This window comes from Pygoscelis adeliae, unplaced genomic scaffold (assembly GCF_000699105.1).
Source record: "Pygoscelis adeliae isolate BGI_AS28 unplaced genomic scaffold, ASM69910v1 Scaffold141, whole genome shotgun sequence".
Taxonomy (NCBI): domain Eukaryota; kingdom Metazoa; phylum Chordata; class Aves; order Sphenisciformes; family Spheniscidae; genus Pygoscelis; species Pygoscelis adeliae.
This window is the reverse complement of record NW_008824231.1, coordinates 1,872,214-1,895,690: the sequence shown is the minus strand read 5'-3', so window position 1 is coordinate 1,895,690 and position 23,477 is coordinate 1,872,214. Positions and strand designations below refer to the sequence as shown.

Sequence of the window (23,477 nt, the reverse complement as noted above, 5' to 3'; positions counted from 1 at the left end):
AACACGTTTAAAGCAGTTGGTTTCTGGAATTAACTCGACAGCAGTGAGGGCATATCCTCCAACCACAGTCACGGACACAGGGTAAGAACAGCTATTTCAGCATGCATCGTTTTGACTATATGGTCATATAAATGGCCAAATCTTACATCTCATGCAGATCGGCTCTTGCGTGCAGACACACATAATGTTCTTATAATGAACAGCACCCAATGGAGCATTTTCCAAGTAAACTACCACTAACAAGCTGCTTTTTTGATTGTTGTTGTTGCTGCCATTGTCAACATTGTTGTTTTTCCCTGTTAGCATGAAATAGATCAGACTTCATCTTCTCAATCTACAGCTGAAATGAGAACAGCATTCCCCAAATCAAGACCCAACAGAAAACATATAATCAAGAAAAACAACTGTGGAAAAGATAAGTTATTTTAATTACCTTCAGAATTATACAGGGATTAGCTCTGGTGTACATTATAATCCCATTGCTTTGCAGGGTTCGCAGACGGAGAGCCAACTTGAATTCCTCTTTCTTGCTATTTTCAGAAACCCGGTATTTAATGTAGCTATTCCCAGCAAAGCTAAGGGAAGTGTGGCCTGAAATAAACATTTTGAAAAGACACATGTTCTTTTAGTGACACATGAAATAATTCCTCAACTGTCAAGTTAATTAAAGAATTTATAGAGCTAATGAGAATGTCTAGGAAGAAGTAAATAAAACACAACTTTGATGGGAAAAAAGGCTGGCACCTACTACAAAAACATATTGTATATTTGGGGAAAATTATTTTTCAGGGGATGGAGAAATGTTCTATTTCTCCACACTTATAAAAAAGAGAGGTTTCTCCAAGTATTCAGCATTTTTAAGGCTATACACCCCTGGAAGCACCTATGTTGCCTCACTGATAACAGAGGGAGTTAAAGATGACCATGCCTGTACATCAGGCAGTTGAGTTATGGGTATAAAGTTAGGTGTGAGCAGATGCCAGCCAAACCCTTGCAATGAGTTCCCTGCAACCACTGCCCAGGACCACAGTGATACAGCTCCGTATCTGCTGTGTTTTCACCAGGGAAATAGCACATCCTCTGTCAAGCAGCCCTGGATACACTGAAGTCAATGGAAAACTCCACTTCATGGGCTTTCCACCAGGCTCTTTGTATCCCGGGGAACAACATAGCTGCAGAGAACTAACAAATGTCCTGAAATTTTCTTTTTGGGATGGTGTAGAGTTTTCGTTAATAAAGATTGGAATTTTAATAATCTAAATTGTAAGCAGAAGAGTTAATTATAGAGCTTTGCCCATGGCAGGAAAACATCTGGCATAACAGTCTCTAGGAAAAGTCCTCTTTTCTCAGCAGCCTGTTTTGCTGATCAGGGATTCAACCAAGCCAGTGGGAATTTCCCAATGGAAACTGGATCATGGTCTTCACACAGCCCCATAGCCAAATATTTTACAGGGCTTATAAACAGATGTGCCAAGTGCCAGTACTGAGAAGAGTTAAGCAGTACATCTTCTGTTGACTTCAGTGACACCTCGACCTACAAAATGAGAATGGCAGCACTTTGTTGTTCAAGTATATCCCCCTTTATCGCTGTGACATGCACCTGAGCATTCGCCAAGCTTTCCTGGTGGGCACTGGCAGATGAATGGTCTCCGGTTAGCTTCATACCCCACGCACTGCATGTCCCCTGGGCACGGCTTCTCCAGACAGGGATCGTTAGACCCTGGGCAGAGTCCTCCTGCAATAAGTTAAAATACTGTCAGGGATAAAGCATGATCTTCAGCAATACGAGAGTAATGAAAGACAATTATTGATCTCACACTTCAGTACAAGCAAAGAATGGTTTAATACTAATAACAAAAAAACCCCCAACCCTTCAGGGAAGAGATGTCCTTTGGACAAGTATGTAGCAAAACCATTATAGTTCTTCTTCAAAGACTGCCCTAAAACCCATGGCAACATATTATAAAAAACAACTATTATGAGCAGTAACTGGTTTATAATTGGTGTTGTGACTTTCAAGCCAGTCATTTTCTCACAAAGCCTCCTGTGCAGGGGATTTAGGGATATGAGAAAACAAATGATATGAAGCTACACACTGCTTTTGCCCCAGCACACCCATGAGAAGCAAATTTAAGGAGGTAGAGTTCCCTAGGAGAAAAAATAAGAAAAAGCCATTCCTGGGCTATGGAGTGACAGCTGGACTTTTCATCCTCATACTGCACAGGACACGCTGCCAGCCTGACTGTATGGCATAGGCAGACTTGCCCTGTCCCCATGTTCCTCCTGACATTTCTGAGATCTCACATCCTATCGTGCAGCTGGCCCAGGCTGCCAAAACCTATCCTCCTTTCTTCTGGATGTGACTACACAAGTCCCGTTGTATCTGGAACTGCCTATGTCCAGGGGAAAAAAAAAAAAAAAAAGTGGATTACTTGCTTTGGACTCAAAGTGAAGAAAATTTGAAAATCAAAAATAAGTTGACTGTATTTCTTGACATTACCTAATTGAAGAAAGAAGCAGCTTAATATTCTAAATAGCCAGTTGCAATTTATAATTATAAATTGGGCAAAACATCCATGTCCTTTTGTATTTGGGAAAGAGCATAATTTGGAAAAAAATATTTTGAATGCTAGCGTCAATTCTTTCCTAAAAATCTTTTATTAGTATGGAATCTAATCTTGCCCAAGAATAGGTGAATTCAGAACTACTACTAATTTCATAAGGGAAGTAATCTGAAGGGACAGATGAATACTGAGTTTTAAATTTGCTTAAAATACTTGTGCGACACAATTACATTAAGGTTCTTCAAAACCTCCCAAATTCTTAGCATCTATCAAGCTGAGCATGTCAAGGGCTTACTTTAAAGCCTGATGTCTTGCATTCCATGGGGTTTGGCTAAAATTTCTATATAACTTCTAAAAGTGTCTAAATAAATGTTTTGATTGCCCTAATCTTAAAAGATTTGCAAACACTGTCCACGATAATGCAAAACACAATACAACTACTGCTGCTTAATATACCTTATTATCTCAGGTATATACGACTTCCACAACAGTTAGACTTTTCTTGGTTGCAATAAGGAACTTGGTAGACGCAGGGTCAGCTACTACTTTTGGACATCTGTGTATGGCTGCTATGAAAGTAGCCTTTAAGTGCAGGAAAAAAGGCACTCCTGCCCATGCTTCTGTTGATTTCCAGCCAGAGCTTGAACAGAGGGAGAGCCAGCTGCTGGGAATGGACAGGCGTCTCTTGTTTTGCTTATCAAATTAATTTACTTAATACATGCAGGTGATGATTTTAACAATCAAAAGTCAGCACCTTCCTACCCATTACTTTTTGAATATTGGCAGTTCTTGTTTATTGCAGGTCCCTTATAATATTCAAAAACTGTTTTTTGAGCATATGTATTTTATTTACGATTTATAAAGGAAGAGATCAACCTGTCATACAGTATATCTCCAAAATTAATGAAAGAAAGAATCTTATTGCTCTCACACTTTAGTATAAGCCAAGCAGGACTCATAGTAAGCATAGCTGAAATTACCTGGCACTGTAAGTATTTTCTGGAAGAAGAAAAATTACTACTGTAGGTTTCGAAGTGGACATGAGCTGACTACAAATATGGCAATGACTGTAAATGTCTTGCTTGATGTACAGCACAGTCAATTTAATCTTTAACATCCTCCCCTCCTTTGTCAAACATTTGTTTGAGAGGTCTATGCAGTAAACGATTTACAGTACTGCCTGTAGCACTGTTAGAAAATGACGCATGGCAATCTTTATTAATCACTTTAGTAGGTAACATAAAGGGAATAACAGCTGCAATATACAGTCACATTTTAAGTCTTATAGAATCAAGAAACAAATGTCATTTTATAGGGTTCTGCACTGCAGAAGTATATTCTATTTAAAGGTAATGTCTGCAGAATTTAACAGAAAATATGATGTTTTCTATAGGGTTTTTTTTTTTAGAAAAAACCCCACATTCTTTGGAATTCAGTGGCAAGTAACAATTATTTCTGAAATTATAACAGGTGGTTAAATATTCTATAGGCTGTCTTGTATTTTCTGCTTGGTTCTTTTGGCTATTTTAATTCATTCTTATGTGACAAATACACAGCATTCTGCTGTACGCAGAGTATATCTCTTCTCTGAACACACTTTTGTAAGGCTGTAATTCAAGTGAGCCTCTGCGTAGCTGACAGACAAGTTATTTGGACAAAAGCCCTACAGCTCATCAGTGTGCAGCAGAAGGGTGCACTGAGATTTCCAAATGTGGCTCCGCAAATTTTCACATCCCCTAACCCATGCCTGTATCTTTGACATGAAGCAATAAAGCAATAGATTACTTTGTTATCCATCTCTGCCAGTTTTTTAGCTGATTCAAACTCTGATTTGTACTTCGGAGTCATCCTTCCACAGTCAAAATATATATGGAGAGGATCTAACGTATTTAGTGTAACTGTGGAGACACACTAAAGAACTGCTTATCCTGGCAAGCCAAGAATAGTTCTTCTGGTAAACTACAAGCAAATCAACTTTTTATTCATTCTGCTGCAGCAGGATTTCATAGCTGTCACAAAAGTTTTAAAATATTCAGACTTGGGAGAAGAAATGCTCTATTGCCTGTCTGTATGGTTATAAGTACATAAGCTACAAATCTGCATTATTGCATTGCCCTAGCTAACACGCATTTTCAGGCTGATTTCACAACTATGCGGAGCAAAACTGTGAAATCATTCAAGGTTACATTGTCCACATCAAAGATTTACAGGCTGAGTTTAAATAAAATTATTCTCATGTTGCATTTCCACTCCAAAGAACAGTCTATTTACCATCCAATAAGAGATTCAAGAAATATGGATTTGAATTGATCGGTTTTTTTCTGTAGGCAAGTCCGGTCAATCCACGGCATTCCCCTGAAACTCACATTAGTATTAATAAAGTTGTTCTCTACAAGGTATCAGAGAGACACATGAGCTAGCGTCAGTGCATGGCAGGAAAAGGTGGAATAGACCCAGTTGATTTTGACAGATCATCTTCAGTCTGATTATCTAAAAGAAGGTAAAAGTATTACAATCTCCCTGCTAGTATACTGAGGAAGAAAATACTCTTCCATTGCAAAATGAGACGTTTATTTAATTCCTGTCCATCCAAAGAAGGATCACTTCCAAGAATGTAAATATATTTTGAAAATTGAATGCTTCAACAATTTTAACTTGAGCCTTGAGATATTTGGTGTTTTTCTGTAAGCCCATTCTCCTGAATCTGTATGAATATTGAAAAAAAAGTCTGTTTCTCTTGCTTGCTTGAAAGGTGACTCCTGAAGGTCAGGGTCCCAGAAAGCATATAAAGCAAAGCTCCAAACTGTTACTTTTAAACAATCTAATAGTTAGTTTAGTGGGAGGGAAGACGGTCAACTTATGAGCTGCAATTTGTTTTTGTTTTTGGAACATGGTGACCAGGTATTGTAAGCAATTATTACAATATACATATAAGTGCAGATACCACAAACTTGGTTCTGCACAAGTCAGCCAAGGGTTTCGGTTAGCTCCAGTGCCCCTGGAAAACTTTGTGTCACACAGTAAGTCCTAGTGAATCAGATTCTCTCCCAGTTTTAGAACAACTAAGACATTTGACCTCTTCCATCCACTCCTTGATCACAGCTTCCCTTAAGACCCCTTAAGTGATAGATAACAATTCCCACTCGCCTTGATTCTACAGTCGTGCTCCCACTTGATGCTTCAGCTCTCCCACCTTTTATATGAGATTGTGCATTCTCAGCGTGGGCCTTAAAATGGGGGATATTCACAGGGAGAAACATCTCTCCTTACACAAGTGCAGGGTTAAAAGGACTACAGCCAAATCAAATCTATCAAATTTATCTGCAGTTCTTTGCTCCCAAGCACAGGCAGGACACCTTCTTCTTCAGTCTTCCTGGCGACCTTGACAGGACAACTCGAGGCTCATTAGTATGTGTGTGCTTCCTGGAAACGGGAAAAGCAGTGCTGTACACATAGGAATTGGGTTCCTGATGCCCAATCCTGCAAAACACCCAGGACTCTTTAAAAGGAACTGTGTGTTCTGTGGAGCCGAGGACACAAACCACCTCTGAAGATTAGGTCCTATATTAATAGCAGATCATCACAGTCTATGATTTCCTTTTGTCAGAACATTCACAAAACGCTAGAAGTGGCTCCATAAAGTCTGAATTGCCTGGTTTCATGAGAACGTGGTCCAAGACTGCTGTTCACTTGATTAAATAACGTGGATGTGAATATCTGCACTTTTGCTGAACACTTCTGGGTCTATTAGAAAAATTCTTTCAACCTATTAAGCCAGAACCATATTAAACACTTGAAATGGAATTCATCTCATCTAACTTTAGGGCATGATTCATCTGACTGATTTTAGACATCTAGGGAGAGATGTATCACATCATTAAAAATACCTCATTCTTTCCACTGTCTGCAAATGGGGCCTGGAGTGACCAGCTCAGATGTAGATATATACCCACATTTGTCAAGATTATTTCAATCCAGCCCTCTCCCATAAACATATTAATGTAACCTTGCTTTTGTAAGATTATAATGCAGAACAACTCTATAGCAAAGTAGTCCCAACAAAACCTGCTTCTTCCCTGTATCTTTGTCTCAACACAAAAAAATTACTTTGCATCATGAAAAAATAAAAATACGGAATAGATTTTTGCTTCTGAAAAATGAGAATGTCATGAGAACTATTTTACATGAATATATTTATTCCAGTCCTCCTATCTTTATTTCTCACAAGCACTGACAGACGTTTGCATACCTCATGTCATGTGATGGGAGATTGGCAATTGCATAGCCCCTATAGCCACATTGAAACAAGCCCCCGTTTGTTACAATATTTTTCAGACAAATACAAGCAGATGAGCCAGAAATCTAAGGAGTCAGTCTGCTATTGGAAAACTCTTTAGTTCAATTTTATTGATTTTAAAGGCTTAGATCGATGCACCTGAACTTTCGAACTTGTCCTTCCAGAGCTGAGCTGCTGAAGCTCCGAAGTTCACCCACTGCCTGCTTTACAGTCTCCCTGCATTTTCATGTTAGATAACTCCATTTGCTCACAAAGGTAATCTAGGTAAGTTATGCACAGCTGGCATGCATAAATTGTGCATATCTGTGACATCTGCCAGTGGGAAAACCACTCCAAGTATGATACATGTTTCAAGAACGAGTGAATTAGTTCGAACTCAAGCTTTCTGGGTCATAATTGAATCAGAGCTCTGGAAACATATGCAATATTTTAATGGCTTTGTCATAATTCAAGCTATTAATATTTACTGGACTGGATCATGAAAGTATCCTAGTGACAAAACAAGTATAATACTTTTATTATACTGATAATATCTTGCTAATGCTGTCTTGTTAAACAAGCCAAAAGAAATTTATTCTAGTATTTTGTGCTCTTGTTCCTGACTTGCTGCATTTATGTGCATGTACAAGAACTACTGATCAAAGAAGTATTTGCATTTTTCTAACTCTTTTACCGGGCCTAGTCTTTAGCTTTCATGAAAGTAAAACTATACATACATTCTCTAATTAATATACCCTCAGAAGTCTGTGTTACCTCCTATGTGATAAAACACACTGTGTGTCTGTGTATTTACCTAAATACCAAGACATTTCTTGTGGGTCCTTTAATTAAAAACAGTAGAAGAGGCTGAAGCATTAACTAATGTGGAGAAGGGCAAACCATGGGTTTTTCTACTTCCCACCAAGATCTCTTATCTCTGTGCAAGAGGCACCAAGGCTTTCACCTTTTTGGTAGTTATACTTAAATAAGCAGCTCTGGACACTTTTTTGTTACAGGCTGGGTGGTGGACTGGACATGCACAACCCCACCCCAAGTCTTGTGGATCACCCATAGGAAATCAGCACACAGCAGCTTGAACGGGAGCTGTGGGAACCCATCCAGCTTTCCAGGTGGACCAGGACAAGCTGCCTGTTGCAACTGTTCCCATGCAGCGGTCTTCGAGGCCATGATAAATGGTCCAGAGGCTAGGGACCACAGACGGTCTGCAAAACCATGCTGCCTTTCCAGCAGCCTGCCATACATTTTGAGGATTGACTGGTACATGACAGAAAAATTTGGAAATTGCTGTCCCAGCTGAATTTTTGTGCTTCTAGTGCAAACTTGCTGTGCAGGGAGGAAAAGGGAGAGAGCTGTTGGATCAGAACTGTACCGCATTGCAAAGTCATTTTTTTCGAGCTAAGCTAAGGGATTATGAGGCAGATCCACTTACTATTAGTATCTGAAGGGAATAATACATTATTATTGACTTTAATAAGTAGTGAAATGAAATTATAAACAGTGAAAATTTTGGCTGCCAGAAAACCGATTTCTGACAGTGAGGGCTATCACTATCCCCATGGAGATGAGGATTTGTGATTTCTTGGTACAAAAATGAGACAAAACTGTAACTTAGAGAACATAAAAGTGTTTTGCAGACAGTGCCCCTGCACTGGCTCCTGGACTCATCTGGAGAATATTGCAGCATTGTCCCTTTTAAACCTGTGAAAACCCTTTATTTCACAGCCTTTCATGTGTAACAAAACACCGACTATTTTTATAATAGATACATCTGTTTGAAACTTATAACACTATTACTTAAAAATTGACCAGATAGTCTGCTCTTGAATGTACATGAAAATACCTCAGGTACAGAATTCTGATATTTTTAACAGAACTGAACTTCTATGGCATTATTATTCATGTGCCGCAGGAGACAATGATTTCTGGTTAAGTTTTATGCAATTTATGCCTATTTTCATCCCCACTGAAGTCGATGGTAAGACACGAAGTCCTGCTGACTGCTGCAGAAACAAAGGTTGGTTACTGAGAGACACGGCTGCTGAATTCTTGTACTGCTCTGTGTGTGTATGTGTGCATGTGTGCTTAAGATGAAGGAGACTTAGATGTATTGATTTTACAGCAGCTTTTTACTCTGCTCTTAAATGAAGTGGAATGAGAAGCAAATAGCCTGGCAAACAAAAGAAACAGAACTATTATTATAACTGCCTGAGGTTTTACACTCCAAGTGCAGAATCACAAGGAAGATTGGCTCTCGAGTCTATTTGTCATATATGCCCATGTGAAATCTCTGCCAAAATGTGGAGCAGCCTGAAACCCAGCCAAAAACCCACAGTGTCACCTACTGTAGCATTAAAGGTCAGGAATAGTGCCTGCTTGCAGTTATTTAATAAAATACTTCATTGGTTTCCATGCCTCTGCAAAAATGGGACGGGAAAAGGCCTTTTCACCTGCACTGCTTAGGTCAGGAGCCCTTTTCCTTGGAGACTGCTGGTGCATCCCAGTGGACCGGCCTGTTCTGCTACGGTCACACTCCAGGTTTATTCCAGTGGTGGCACCGACTGGGTGGGAAACAACATCCCTCCCTCTCCTCTCCCTTCCTCTCCCCTTTCTTCCCCTCCCCTGGATGCTGGCTGATGGCTCTGATTACGGAGCCTCCAGGAAAGCGGTCTTTGTCGTAAAAGGCCAAAGTTCATCAACTTCCATTTACATCAGTAAACACAAACAATTCTTCCCGAGCCTGAGAAATCAATTCCCACAATACATCAGCCAGTCGTGCTTTAACAGACTGAATTGAAATGCCCCTTCTAATCTGCATCAGCGGAATAAAACCAATCCTATCGCATAATGTGTAAAGATGGGAGGGGAAGCGGGCGCAGTACTCACCATTGCACATGCAGCGCACATTCCTGTAAAAGCGGGGGCATACAAAACTAATTCGTGCCGTGCTATAGGTCATCAGGGAATGTGAATCAATAGATAGACTTTGCTCACAGTGTTGTTCCTGACAATCCAGTCCAGAGCAATTCTTCTCCAAGATAGCAGAAATACGAATCACATTTTCCAAGTGTCTCCTTGCATTGGTAAGCTTCTGAATCAAATAGGCGGGCTTATAGAAACCACCGTTGTGCATCTGAACTACAAACAGCATGTCAAGCTGACTGCTGCCTGCCACCGGCTGAATACTGATGATGTGCAGGCTGTCTTGTTTCTGGGAGAGCACTGCGTTTCGCAAGGTACGCCTGAAGCCGTGCATGTGAAGGCCCACAAAGTCTTCTGGGGAAACGTTCTCAAAACGGATGGTGACTGTGTTCTGCAGCATTTCTTGTAGCAATTGCTCGACGTGGACCACAACATCGATGGGTACCTGGAACCGGCCATCGCTAACAGAGACATTCAGGACATACTTGCCATTATCAAGCCCTCCAAGGGCAATGATCTTCCCATCATGGCTGTTGACCTTGAACAAACTTTTCTGCTCTGATTTTAGCGTGTATGTGAGGACATCGTACACATCCTGATCTGTGGCATGAATTTTCCCAATGACTCCTCCAGGAAAATCATCTTCCATGGTGACAATGAAAATCTCCAGTGGAATGGCAGTCGGTTTGTGAATGCTCTCTTCAATAACCCTCACCTGAACGTAGGTGTGGGAAACCTGCTGAGGCTTCCCAGAGTCCTTTGCCTAATGTAATTTAGAAAAAATAAAAAAATAAAAACCAAAATAAAACACAAATATAACATAGCTAACAACCGTAACTTCTTGCTATATATATTTTCACAGCATCAGTAATTCTGAAGACCTCTCAAAAGAACTTCCCAGACGCATTTGCAAAATACATATGTAAAGAAACGTCTCAGCCATTTCTAGCAGTGGAACTTACAAACTCTTCAGGGAAGCACAGATATCTCATCTAAGTGGATTGCAGAGAGAAATGTGTCAGCACAATGTCTCATTACTCAAACTGAAATGTTCCCAGGATCCCACAGCTATCACTTGTCCTCTTCACAACAGAGCCATTTGAATGTGGTATATTCTGCACCAAATGGAATTTGGGCTCACTTCTGCCCTGGAAAAGAGACTGAAGTCCAGTGAAATACCAGCATCAGTTTCTGCATTGCTTGGTGTGCTCCAATGTGTTTCAGACCCAGCTTAGTTTGTGTGGATGTGAGGGAGTTCTGAGTTTTTCTACAGCACTCTGTACTACTTTACCTGAAGCAGTCAAGAAACATGCTTGAAATAAATAAAATTTATCACCCTCCAAAAATGAAATAGGGTGCTTGTGCTTTTACTAATGATAAAATATGAGAGCAGCACTGCACTTGGACAGATGACTGTATGACCCAGAGCACGTATGATAGCATCTTTTGCACTTTTTTATAGAGAGAAAAAGAGCAAGTATGACAAAAAACCCAAGGCCATCTTGACAGAAAGGTGTGCAAACTTGAATCAGTGTCCTTTCCTGCACTAAGAAAAATGTTTCCTTGAAGTCACTATTAAGATACACTGCTCCACACATTTATTTGCTCCAGAGAAGAACAGAAGACTAAACTATAACTGGGCAGAGATGTAGCACACATTCAAAGATCTTTGTGTTTGGACATCGGGAGGAAAATTTACAAGCTGAAGAAAAAAAGGCAGGATGGCAATAGTAATATGGACATTACTAGGAAAGGATTAGTAACTCTAAGACACTCTAAAAATCATTCATCCTCACTCCTAAAAGGGGTGGGTGGAATATTTAAGGAAAGATTTTATGTATATGTGCACACACAGACATGGAAATGCACAGAGGTTACCTCCCATTCCACTTTCAATTTTAACATTACTTTTTAATAAACGTAACACAGGGGAGGAACCCAATGGTGGAAAGCACACTGGCACTTATGAATGGAAAGAAACATTTCTATGGTCTATAGACAACAGGAAACTATAAAATATGTTTTCCCTGCAGAAATCCCTAAAGAAAATAAAACTGTGAGGAACTCGGCCTCTGCAATTCAACAGCGCGGTTTTCTGAACCTGTTGGTGCATCTCAGACATTGTGGTCTGTCTAATATTTCATTTACATGCCATACTTGGATCTATATAGCTAGAGGATGCTGCTTAAATTTAATTCTTATGCCCAATTTTAGCTATACTGGAACTTTGGCTAGCAAATTGCCCTAAAAGCAGGATATTTTAGGATGAAAGCATGGTAAGAAGGAAAAGTGAGGGTTTTTTTATTTTCCTACAAGGCTCAAAAAATGGGTTGCAGGAATATTAAATGGCAAACTTGTAAAACATTACTTTGATTTGAACTGTCAATTAGCATCAGAACTTATATTTTTTGAGTTGCAACTAACTGAGAATGCTACTGCTACAAACGGCATTAAATGTGCTTGTAAAGGAGCAGACAGGCTGTATTTAGAGAAATCAACCCCAGTAAAGCAGGTGGAAGAAGCCTGCATTTCAGACTTAGATTACAGGACCATGTCCCATTTCAACAAAGTAGTGTAGTTCATTCCCTAGACTTGCATATTTACTGAACCCTACTACATTTTCTCTGGCAGGCCTGAGAAATGTGGACTTTTGGATTTACAGTTTTTTGTAATCAGAATTACCCTGGTTACAAAGTTCCTCAACAATGACTCTAACGCTAAGTTTGAGCTGGATTTCTATTGCATGTCTTATTTTCACATTCTTTAAAAGCTAAGCTGACCTTGGAAATGTGATTTCATGAATTCTTGGTAGGCTTCCAAAAATTTACGATTAAATTTATGACTTAAAAGCAGAAGTGATTTTCCTTTCTAGAACAATATTTTGCTGTCATTCGTTCTGTGGTGTATTTATATGTATATAATGCATTTTTGCTTATTTTCCTCGCTTAGTTACAGAAAAAAAAAAGATGAAAATCTTAAATCATAACAGCTGCTGCTCAGAAAATCCATTTCATGCGGAGGAAATTGGAAAGGTGGCTGGCTACCTATTTATATTTATATGAAATTAGGTTTAAGGACATCAAAGGAAATATACCATATTGTGCACTTGTAAACTGGAATGCATGGTATTTACTCGTAGAATACAGTCAATTAAAACCAACCCATACAGACAATGTACAGATGACCTACCACTATGAGGGTTTTTGTTTCTGTGCAGATGCAAAAATCAAGCTGTACCTGCACGCAGAGCACATACTCAGTTGCGACCATGTGCTTGAAGATGACTGCAGATCTCAAGACGCCGTGAGGGTCCAGCGTAAACTCCTCCTCTTCATTGCCAGTGATGATGGTGAAGGTAAAAGGGGGGCCATTGTGAAAAGAGTCTTTGTCTGTCACTACCAGCTGCAAAATGCTTGTGCCCACTGGTTTATTTTCCTTTACACATATACACAGCGTATAAAGAAAAGGATTAAAATGACACATATCACAATCATAAAACACCACATATTGCTATTGAGAATATTCAACTGAATGCTCTTTGCTCCTGCCCAAGCAGCTCTTTGCTGCTTCTTTTCACAAGCAGCATTTATTTGGCATCGCTTACACCCCATGGACCAGTAGCAGAGATGGAGGTATCCACCACATCTCCAGGGACCGATGAGCTCTGCCTGATACTGTGTCTGATCAGGACTGATTGACCACTAAGACTTGCACCCTGAGCAAGGTGCAAAGAAGTGCGAACTCATCCCAGCTCAGACTTTTTGAGGCCAGAGTACAATTTCTGGCGCAACAGGGATGAACGATAAAATGTGTGACAGATGCTGAGGTTAAAGAGCCTCACCAAACAGAAACTTACCCAAGCGTTAAGAAAGACGTGTTTATACTTTCCTTTAAATAAGATCACTTGATACATCTTTGACAGATAAATCATCAAAAGCTACTTAACTGAAACCAAATGCTTTTGTATTTTAAAAGTCTGAGAAGTTTTGGATGTGCAGCATAAACTTACTTGAATCACAGCTGTATAGTTAGCTGGAGTAAATACAGGGCTATTATCGTTCACATCGGAAATGTCCACGTTGACCGTCACAGATGAAGACAAAGGAGGGGTGCCGCTGTCTCTTGCCTGGATAACTAATGAATAACCAGATATCTGCCAAAAGGTGAACACATTAAATCATCATGAAAATGGTCCTAAATTTTAACTCATGTTCTTTAAACCCAGTGTACCACCTAGCATATTCTAATGGCCTCATTACCTTCCCTGTCCTTAGTACAACATTATCCTGTTTATTGCCACACTGTGTCCCAATTTCTGTTTTATAAGGCTATCAATAAACGTAACAGCTTCACTGCATTCAAATAACTGTATCAGATGATGCATTCCTGAAACAAAGGGGCAGACAAAAAATAAACGATGGATAATATCCAAACTCAGCCATTACTACTGTAACTAACATTTTAATCTCTCCTAGGTGTCAGCTGGGATATGCGACCTGTTTCTATTTATCTTACGGTTGGTTTCCAGGATATTGTATAAATTACTTATTAAAGCCAAGCTCAGTTTGACATGCAGTGTTTCTAACATGGTGATGGAGAATCAAGGAAAAGTTCACAAACAGTTGGCTTAAACACACTGGAAAACATTTGGGACTACTAGGGACAACACAGTCTCTGTAGCAACACAATATTATCCACCATTCAGTAGAAGATACAGGTTTTCTGAACATACTTGTTTGCAACAGCCACGAACTACTCAGCATGGTGTGGGCAGTTCAGTGCATCACCCATGGGCCCTCTATGCACATATGTGCCCATGCATGAGGTGTGAGCGTACGTGACAATTTGCAAAAGCTCTGTCTACGCACAGCTTATGGATGACAGTTTGGTTTTATGAACTGCGTCCTTATGTCAGCCTCCTTACGTCTTACGACTGCTTTTCACTGTATATTGCTCCACGGTCCCCAGGGAGAGCTGCTGACATGTCTGCCTGTGAATTCTTCTACGGGGAGTGAGCAAAGGGCATGCCAGATAAAACACCCCGCTCCAGGCCCTCAGTGCGGGGCTGGAAAGGGAAAAACACGCCCCTGCAGAAGGGAACGATGTAATGTTAAAGGTGCTTTTTCAGGGTGAGAGGAAACCCAAAGCCATTTGAAAAATAAAAACCATTTGAGTAGGATGGAGGAGTACAGGCTAAGCGTACGAAACAAGGCGGCTCTTCTGGGATGCGGGACCAAGCTAAAGAAAAAGGTAACAGGTTTTTGGAGGGGTTCTATGGAGGAGAAAGACTGCAATTTGGTGGGGATATAGTGGCAGAGGAGGGAGGAAGAATCCTGAACTATGGAAAGTCAAGAAACTGAGGCAGAAAATTAATCTATTCTTTTTTTTTCCTTTTGAGCTATAATTTCTACTGCTAGCTAAAGTCAAGATTGACAGTTTTGTGGGGTCTTTCACAAATTTTGTGCGTGTTTACTTTCATTTCCATGTATCCCAGAATGCTAGGTGGCAAAAGTCATGGTTTCTATGTGATTACAGCTCTAGAAATAAGTTTCCTTAAACCACTGAAACCTGGGAGTCAGCACTGCCTTTGGGGATCTACAGCAGATGGGGCATCATGTATCATTTTCCCTGAAGGGGTCAGAAACACCTGTGTCTAGGAAATGTGCCAAGGAAGCAAAGAAAAAGACAGTATCACAGCTTAATTTAACCGAGGGAAACTTTGGAAAATGCAGATCTAACAGAGCTGGCATTAAACACGTACATGCCAGTGAGGGTGAATGTGTGTGTCTGAATGCAGATGTACATGAGTAGACTTCAGAAACTAAATAAAATCATATTAAGAAATTAAGCCTGTGCCATTTAAGAGAAATATATTGCAGCAATTTTGTAACATGCACATCCATTGTTACTTCCTTGTCCTCAACAGTCTGCAGTAAAGTCATTCTGCCACCAAACACTGACAATTTAATCCTGCCTTTGTGATAATACGGGAAGGATAGTTGCTACTGTTTTAAGCAGCAGCCCTGCTTCCAGTAGAGAGCTTTTACAGCTGAGCCCATATTCTGAGGATAGCAGTCAGTTTCCCCAGTTTTGCAGATGCATTGCTCAGAGGCAGAAGGCATGGATTTCTTTATGTGTTGCAAGACTTTTGAAGCCATGTAGCACTCTCCTGCCCGGCTAGTAGCACAGGCAACTGTGTTTGTTTGGTTTTTTCCAAAAGCTGCTAATTGCTAGCTATGGCAAAATGGTGATAAATCACCCTGAATGAATAATCTAGTGAGCAAACAAAGCAGCAGAATCTGTTTAATGAAGCACTCTTTCACTTTTGGTACAGCCTGGCCACTTCATAACATCACCTCCCCAGTGACATGTTTTGCAGAGTGCTAATTAATGGTTGAGGTCTCAGCTCGGTGCTTGGTGCCACAATCTGGAGTATGTTGTAATCACTCTGTTGCACACACCGCTACATGTGTGTGCTTGCACGCGCAGGAGAGAGGAGGCAGCTCATTAACACAGCAACAGCTGCCGGTGGCACCACGGGAGAAATCCAGTGTTGCTTTTTTCCCTGATCTGGCCTTAGCTGCTGTGTTGGTGCAGGATGGGAATGCTAGCAGAGCAGTTGGCTTGTAGATAGGATTAGGGATAGGGTTGGGAAGAAGTGGAACAACAGTAGAAAGACCTGTTGGAGCATCTTAGGCTGATCATTGCAGAGTACAAAAGAAGCTTCTTCAAAACAAGCTAGCAGCAGAGTTGAGATCAATACACATCTGTAAGTCATTGTAAGTTAAGATGTCCCACATGTCTTACCCTTTCTCTATCCAATTTCTTTTTAACCTTCACGAGTCCCAAAACAGGATCAACCGAAAATTCATTGTCTTGATCTCCATTCACTATGGAAAAATGAATCTGGCCATTGGAAGGACTGTCCAGATCTTCCGCTATCAACTTTTTTTGAGAGAAGAGTGAAAATTAGCAAAACAAATATTAAGCCATCTGTATGACACATTAATTGCTCAACACAAGTCAAGTAAGACTTCATATTCCATCAGACTAGTTACATCTGAACTGCACATCTCTTCAGCATTAAGCCAAGCATCAAGCCAATCAGTTTTTGACAGGAGGCTCCCCTTGGACCTTTTCAAGATTTTAGCCTTAAAACTTACACAATATTTTAATCTTAATATTCCACATAACACTTCCTTTCTTGATCCACAAGTTCCAAGATGAGAGTATTGTGAGGTTTGGGTATGGCACACTGCATGCCAGGCTACACAAATACTATGTATTTCACTGAAAAGTTGAATTCTGCCTTTCCAGTAAAACCCACTTGTTTCTAGCTGACTCATAAAATGCAATGCCTTAAACATGCCATTGCTCTTTGACAGCATATCGGGGTTAAAAAGAAACAGTCGGTACTACTACTGATTTCTTTTGGGTGGAAACTGGCAGCAGCCAGCAGTAGCAGATGCAGAGTATTGGCTAGAGAACAGTTTGGGTGATTCAAGATGCAGTAGTTATCATTATTAACCAGTGCAGCAGTATTTTATTAAAGGTCATGTGGCAGCAGGCTTCATCCCGCCTAAATGCCACCCATGGCCTCACTCACCATTATCACAGAATCACCGATGGCAGCATCCTCGCTGATGACTGCGCTGTAGACCACCTGGCTGAATTTTGGTGCGTTGTCGTTAACATCTGTCACGTTTACGTTCACAGTCGTAACGGCGCTGAGGGCTGGAGTACCTCCATCTTTTGCTTCCACTACTAAGTAGAAATCCTTACACGATTCATAATCCAAAGCTTCAAAAATGGAAATCGCTCCTTTGAAGCAAGGGAGGGAATGTTAACAGCCAGCGAAAAACAAATAATGCTTTGGACTAAGGGATTTGACTGTAGTAATCAGTACAGCATGCTATTTATCACCATGGCACACATACAAAATATGTTGTTCTAACTGTAACACTGCCCAATCCAACAAAAATATTTGGTCAGGTTTCTACTGCTGTCGTTTGATTAAAGAATGATGCCAATTACACTTGGGTTGCCTCTGCAGAAAGGACCTTCACAAGGCATGAAGCAATGAATGGTTTCTCATGAAAATAGCTTTTATTATATGAGTATTGTAGACGGAGAAGTGGGGGCCATATCCACCAATTTGCCTGGGCCCATGCACAGAGCTTGTGGGAGAACTGGATGCCGACGCTGGAAATCAGCCCCGACAAGTCAACAGAAATTCACTCCCACGTAATTAACTTCTCATGAATTAAATACAAATGAATGGGGTATGAATACCTTTGAGAAATCAGTTGTCTATCATTTATGTGATTAAACAGGGACTTCCCCACTCAACTATGTTTATAAATTTTGGGTTCCCTCACCACACAATCAAAACTAAGATTCTCTGTAACTTGACTCACTCCGTGCACCCAGGCCCCCTCTACGATAGAAATGATTTTTATGCAAGCCCTCCACTTGTTTCCCATGTACCCATAACCTTAACAAGAGTGGGGAGTGGGTTGTGCACAGTTTACTAGTGATGCCTTGACGGAGGTAATACTGGGCGTGGCAGGAAAGACTTAAAAGCAAATCCTTAACCTTGGCAAGCCAAATCCTTTTCAATAGAGACCCATCAGGAGCTGGGATATACGGGGCTTAAAGGTCATTTAGTCCAACTGCCACCCAACACAGGTCAGCTAAATCTAATCATTATTGAAGGTACTCATCTCTAATGTTCTTATAAACCTCCAACAACATCAGTTTCCTAACCTTCTTAGGAAATGTATTTCAGTACTTAATAACAATTACAGTTAGGAATTTCTTCCTATCATTTAACCGAAATAATCCAAATGCAATTTAAGCCCATTCACAACTTCTTTCCTCATGAGTGGGCATGGAGAACAGTTTATTCCCCTCTTCTTCGTAGGTACTTTTTACAGGCTTGAATACTAACAGCACGCCTCCTCTTTTCTAGCTTAAATAGCCTGAATTCCTTCAGCCTTCCTGGTAAGCCACATTTTACAGACCTCGGATCATTCTTCTTAATCTCATCTGGGCTCTCTCCAAATGAATCCTACCTTTCAGCATGACTTGCTGGAAGCAGGAGCCCTGAAGAGAAGCTTCCAAGTGGCTAGCAGAGAGTTCCCACTGATAAATGGTGTGAAGGGCGTTATTTTTCAAGCCCTGATCAGGCATGCTACATCAGCACCCGGCTGTCTGGAAACTGAGCTCCTGCCTCTAAACCGATAATAATGGAGCTGTCACACATTAATGAATAATAAATATATTTTTTTTTTCCCCTGTGTGATTAAGCTTCATTATGGGTTTTTATTGATTTATCTCCTTGGCTTCACTGTCAAATGTGAAGTTAAGTATCGCTGTCTAGGCATATTTATGTTTAAATTTCGTTAGCACTAATCAACATTATGAAGATAACAGACAACACACAATTATGTTAAGTCCCTTACATGTAAGGCAGTGGTCTCCGCAGAGTGGAGAGAGATTTTTGCATACAGTAATATAAATGACACAATGCATCATTTTGAGATTTTCCAGGTTACTGGTTATTATAGCTGCACTCAAACAAGTGTTACCTTCAGCTTTCAAAATCAAGATTGTTTTGCTCTGAAGCTCTGGTGGCAGATTTGTACTGGTCATCCTGAATGTTATGAGAATAAGGGGATCCACTACAGGAAGCACAGAAGAATCATAGCTTATTGTTGATGGATTAAAACCTCAATAAGGGTAAAGAATATATCCCACTAAGGAAATTCAAAGAAAATGAGCCATTTGCACCAAATAAGGTAGCTTTTCATAGTATTTCTTAAAGAGAAGCAGCAGTATGTTTTTAAAATTTGTGATGTATAACCAAAAAAACCCACCAAAACCATGGCTGAAGTCAACTGTCAGACAACACAAATCAGGAGCAACCTAAGTCAGTAAAGTTGCATACAGTTGTATAAACAGCCATCACATGTTAGGACTGCCAGCTATTTGGTCCTGATAGCACTGTCTGATGCTTGCTAAGGTCCAGACAGTTGAGGCTGTGCTCAGCTGGTAAGCAAGTAAACATTGCAAGTGTCTGTAACTGTAAGGGTTGCACAGTTTAGCTAATGGGTTGTCACATCCATATTGACTTCAACAGACATACTAATGGAGAAAAGTATTCTCCACTTGAGCTGGGGCAGCTGAGCGTGACTGTAATTTACATCACTCTCCAACCTAAAATTGGTTTTTAACTGTGCAACTAATTCCACATTGACAAGCTCTGAGTCTCTGTTCTTGGAAATTTTTTGGTCCAAGAGCCTTCCCCAAAGCATTCACATTTTTCTAATGCTTTAATTTTGCATTACAAGTAAGAGCCACTTTACAAACCTGTTTTTGAGTTAATCCTGAACTTCCCTTTCTCATTCCCTGATCTGATGAGATAGGCAATCTCAGCATTAGTACCAATGTCTTGGCTTGTAGCAAAAACAGAAAGGACCTCAGTGCCAGGTGAGGTGTCTTCAGGTACTGTAACAAGATAATCTCTTCTTTCAAACACAGGGGGGTTGTCATTAATGTCTAGCACTGTAATGGTAACGGTGGCAAACGAGGACAAGGTCAGCACAATGCTCTGATCTGAGGCCTTTACACTGATGTTATAGGAAGACTGAAGCTCTCTATCAAGTGGATGCTCCAAAATAATGATTCCTGATGACCGGTCAACTGAGAAGTAACCATCTGCGGAGTCTGCCAGGGAATAGATAACTTTTCTGTTCACACCTGAAAGAGAAACAAATGTGAAAATGGTAAAGTGAAATAAAGAAAATAACCACCTCTTCCCACCTAACGGAAACCCTAAGCAAAATCTGCTATCACACTGATCAATTCCAGTAGGGGTGGAGCAGATGGAGGTAGGAGTGCCTGTGGGTACGGTATTGCTGAAAGTTTGGGAGATCAGGACATGCTCTTCTGACATGTCAAACCCTGGTGGATAATTTAAGTTCCTTCCCTCATCATGATACTTTTTCAAAAGATCACTTTGTAGAACTGCTGTGTAATGAAACTTGAAAGCAGAATCCAGATATGGTCCTTGCCCAGAAAAGCTTACAATTGAATTAGATGAGACAGACAGAATGCTGAAATTGGAAATGTCTCAGAGCACATCTTGAAGGAATAGAAATGTACATAAGGGAAAAATAAACCCATAAAAATACATCAGGTGGCACAGAATGTGCTTGCTACCAGTGCTACCGTGATTCCACTGTTGAGCAGCAAAATATTATCATAAGACGATCTCTGTTAGACAAAAGCTGCATCAAATAACTCCTGCCAGAATATGGACATTTTAGAAGGGAAAGTCCCCCACTCCCCCAGTTTGAGAGCAAAAATTGAGTTGTACAAAAGATATGCTGTGTTTTTCAAATCCTGCCTGTATTTCCGAATACATAACACCTATCCACCCAGCTGCTGAATATGCAGATCTATACTAAGGTTGTTGTCAGTAATAAGGCCTGAGGGGAAGGTACTGACTTGGTTGCTTGCTGCACTACAGTGGGATAGCCATTTCAAATCTAATTAAAAGTGAACACAGATAACAACCTAATTCAACTCCCTTGATGCTGGTTGATTTTGTGATTTGGTCCTGGGTGCTTCACTACGAGACTATAACTAAAACACAAAGATCCACTAAAATGGAGAGGATCTGTTTTTAACATCTCTCACTTGAGCATTTGCTGCCCTTTTTGTTGGAGAACAGACTTTACAAGCCTGACATTAATCAGATGAACAAGAGCTACCAATCCCTTCTAGGCATATTTTGTTAATTTAAAATTTGTGACAGTATTGTTCTGCTTTCCAGCAGCAAAGCATTGTAGAAATGTCTGATCAAAAGCAGCACAAATCACAGTTGTTTTCTCCTTGACGTAGCAGGAGTAGAGCATCCACACACGGGGGAGCTGGGAGACTCTTTCTTCAATCACACGCACACAAAAGCTAGAGCAACTACAAAGTCCCAGATCCTACTTGGAGAGTGTTAGGAATTACTGTTTGGCCTCTTCAGGGAATAAAGTTTTTATGCAGTGCTTGAGACACCAGAGTATATTTCAAACGTTCAAATGTCTTTAAAATAAGGAAAATTTTAAATGGCAATATTGTAATGAACCTGATTCTTTCATATGTTGAAACACCTAGACTCTGAACACCCTACGGTCTGCTGGAGACCACGCTCACCTCTTCACTTAGCCTCTTTATACATGCATCCAAATGCTCTGTCAGCTGACAATCAACCAAACTGACAAAAGTGAAAAAGGAGTAAAACCCTCTGGAAAGTGGAAGGTTTTGAGGGTCTGAATGGCTGGAGGTGTGTTTACATTTCCAGCAGGGGAGGATCTCCTTCTGCTAGGAATCCTTCCTGAACTTCCACTTACAAAAAGGGACAGACCTGACCAGAGCAATTAATGAGCTAGTAATTACAGCTGATATCTGGGGATGCTGGAAAAGGGGATTTTGCCTGATTCAGAGCATGCAGTTGAACACCCAACCTACACATGAGTTTTAACTGTAAAGCTATTTAGTATTCTGTGCTGGGCTCTCTTGATGTCTGCCAGTTTCTACATAGAATTAAATACTTCTCTGAAGCAGGGACCTTAACACACACCTTCCACGCACGTGTCCGTGACTGCAAGAGAGCCTTAGTCCAGTTTGGGTTTTTCTCTGGCACAAAACCCCTATTTTTGACTCACTACAGCATACCTGGGCACAAGATGAAAGATTCAGATACCATGGTCTTGAAAAGCATAAACACCCCAAAACTTCAGCAAGAATATCTTGCAAGGGAAGTGGGGAGAGAGAATTTGGTGCATGTGACACCACGTAGGGTGAGTTTACATACAGGAAGTGATAACCACGGTGACTGCAATCTGATTGATGTATAATCCGACAACTCTCCTTGTATTCTACTTCCTAAAGGAGATGTCCATTAATTAACAAAATATGAATAATATTTTTTGATAAGCGATTGCTAGTGATCCTACAATGGAGACAGTTCAGATACAGATTATGGTGTTCTGGTTGCTAACTCTAATTTAAGGGATTTTTAGGCAGAAATGGAGAGAGTTACTTCTTGAAGGCAAGTGCTTTTATTTTTCCGTCCTGGAAAAGGAGAGGAATACAGAAGTTCCAGGGATGTGGGTTATCTTGTGTCAGTCTGGTTTGATGACCGTCCTGGTTTTGGCTGGGATAGGGTTAATTTTCTTCTTAGTAGCTGGTACAGTGCTGTGTTTTGCCCAGGGTACTGGCTTACATGGCTTGACATTAATACTTGTTTCCATCAGTGCTCCTGAGTGATTCACTTCCTCATGCTGATCAGGCATAAGCTTGATTATTTTTCTGAAGTGGGAGAGGCCATTTTGGATACACCTGATTTAGGGTTACACATTGCAGCTGACAACATTGGGCAACGTAACCTGAAGCAATGGAATGCACATGTAGAGACATATATAAAAAAATATATGCATGTATATATGCATGCATATACATATAGACACACACACATATATATATTTCAGTGATCCAGTTTAAATACATGGCTTGCTCAGTCAACATAATCCAAGAGGTACAATTCTCCTTGTTTAGTTCTTTGTCTCCGTGTTGTTAACAAGGTCTTGGAAATCTCAAAAATTAAAGAAATTAATAGAAATGACAGAGTATAAAGACAG

At 40.4% G+C, this 23,477-nt stretch overlaps 1 protein-coding gene across 1 annotated transcript in view; it reads right to left on the bottom strand.

Annotated features, from left to right (window-relative positions):
- Positions 1–23,477, bottom strand: part of FAT3 (FAT atypical cadherin 3) — a 365,482-nt gene that overhangs the window by 29,208 nt on the left and 312,797 nt on the right. Inside the window, exons 15-22 of the mRNA XM_009334867.1 lie at positions 20,152–20,541; positions 17,387–17,601; positions 16,588–16,725; positions 13,790–13,933; positions 13,018–13,215; positions 9,745–10,543; positions 1,601–1,735; positions 434–591 (exon numbers count right to left, since the gene is read on the bottom strand). Coding sequence (XP_009333142.1) covers positions 434–591; positions 1,601–1,735; positions 9,745–10,543; positions 13,018–13,215; positions 13,790–13,933; positions 16,588–16,725; positions 17,387–17,601; positions 20,152–20,541 — 2,177 coding nt within the window. The remainder of the gene's footprint in view (positions 1–433; positions 592–1,600; positions 1,736–9,744; positions 10,544–13,017; positions 13,216–13,789; positions 13,934–16,587; positions 16,726–17,386; positions 17,602–20,151; positions 20,542–23,477) is intronic.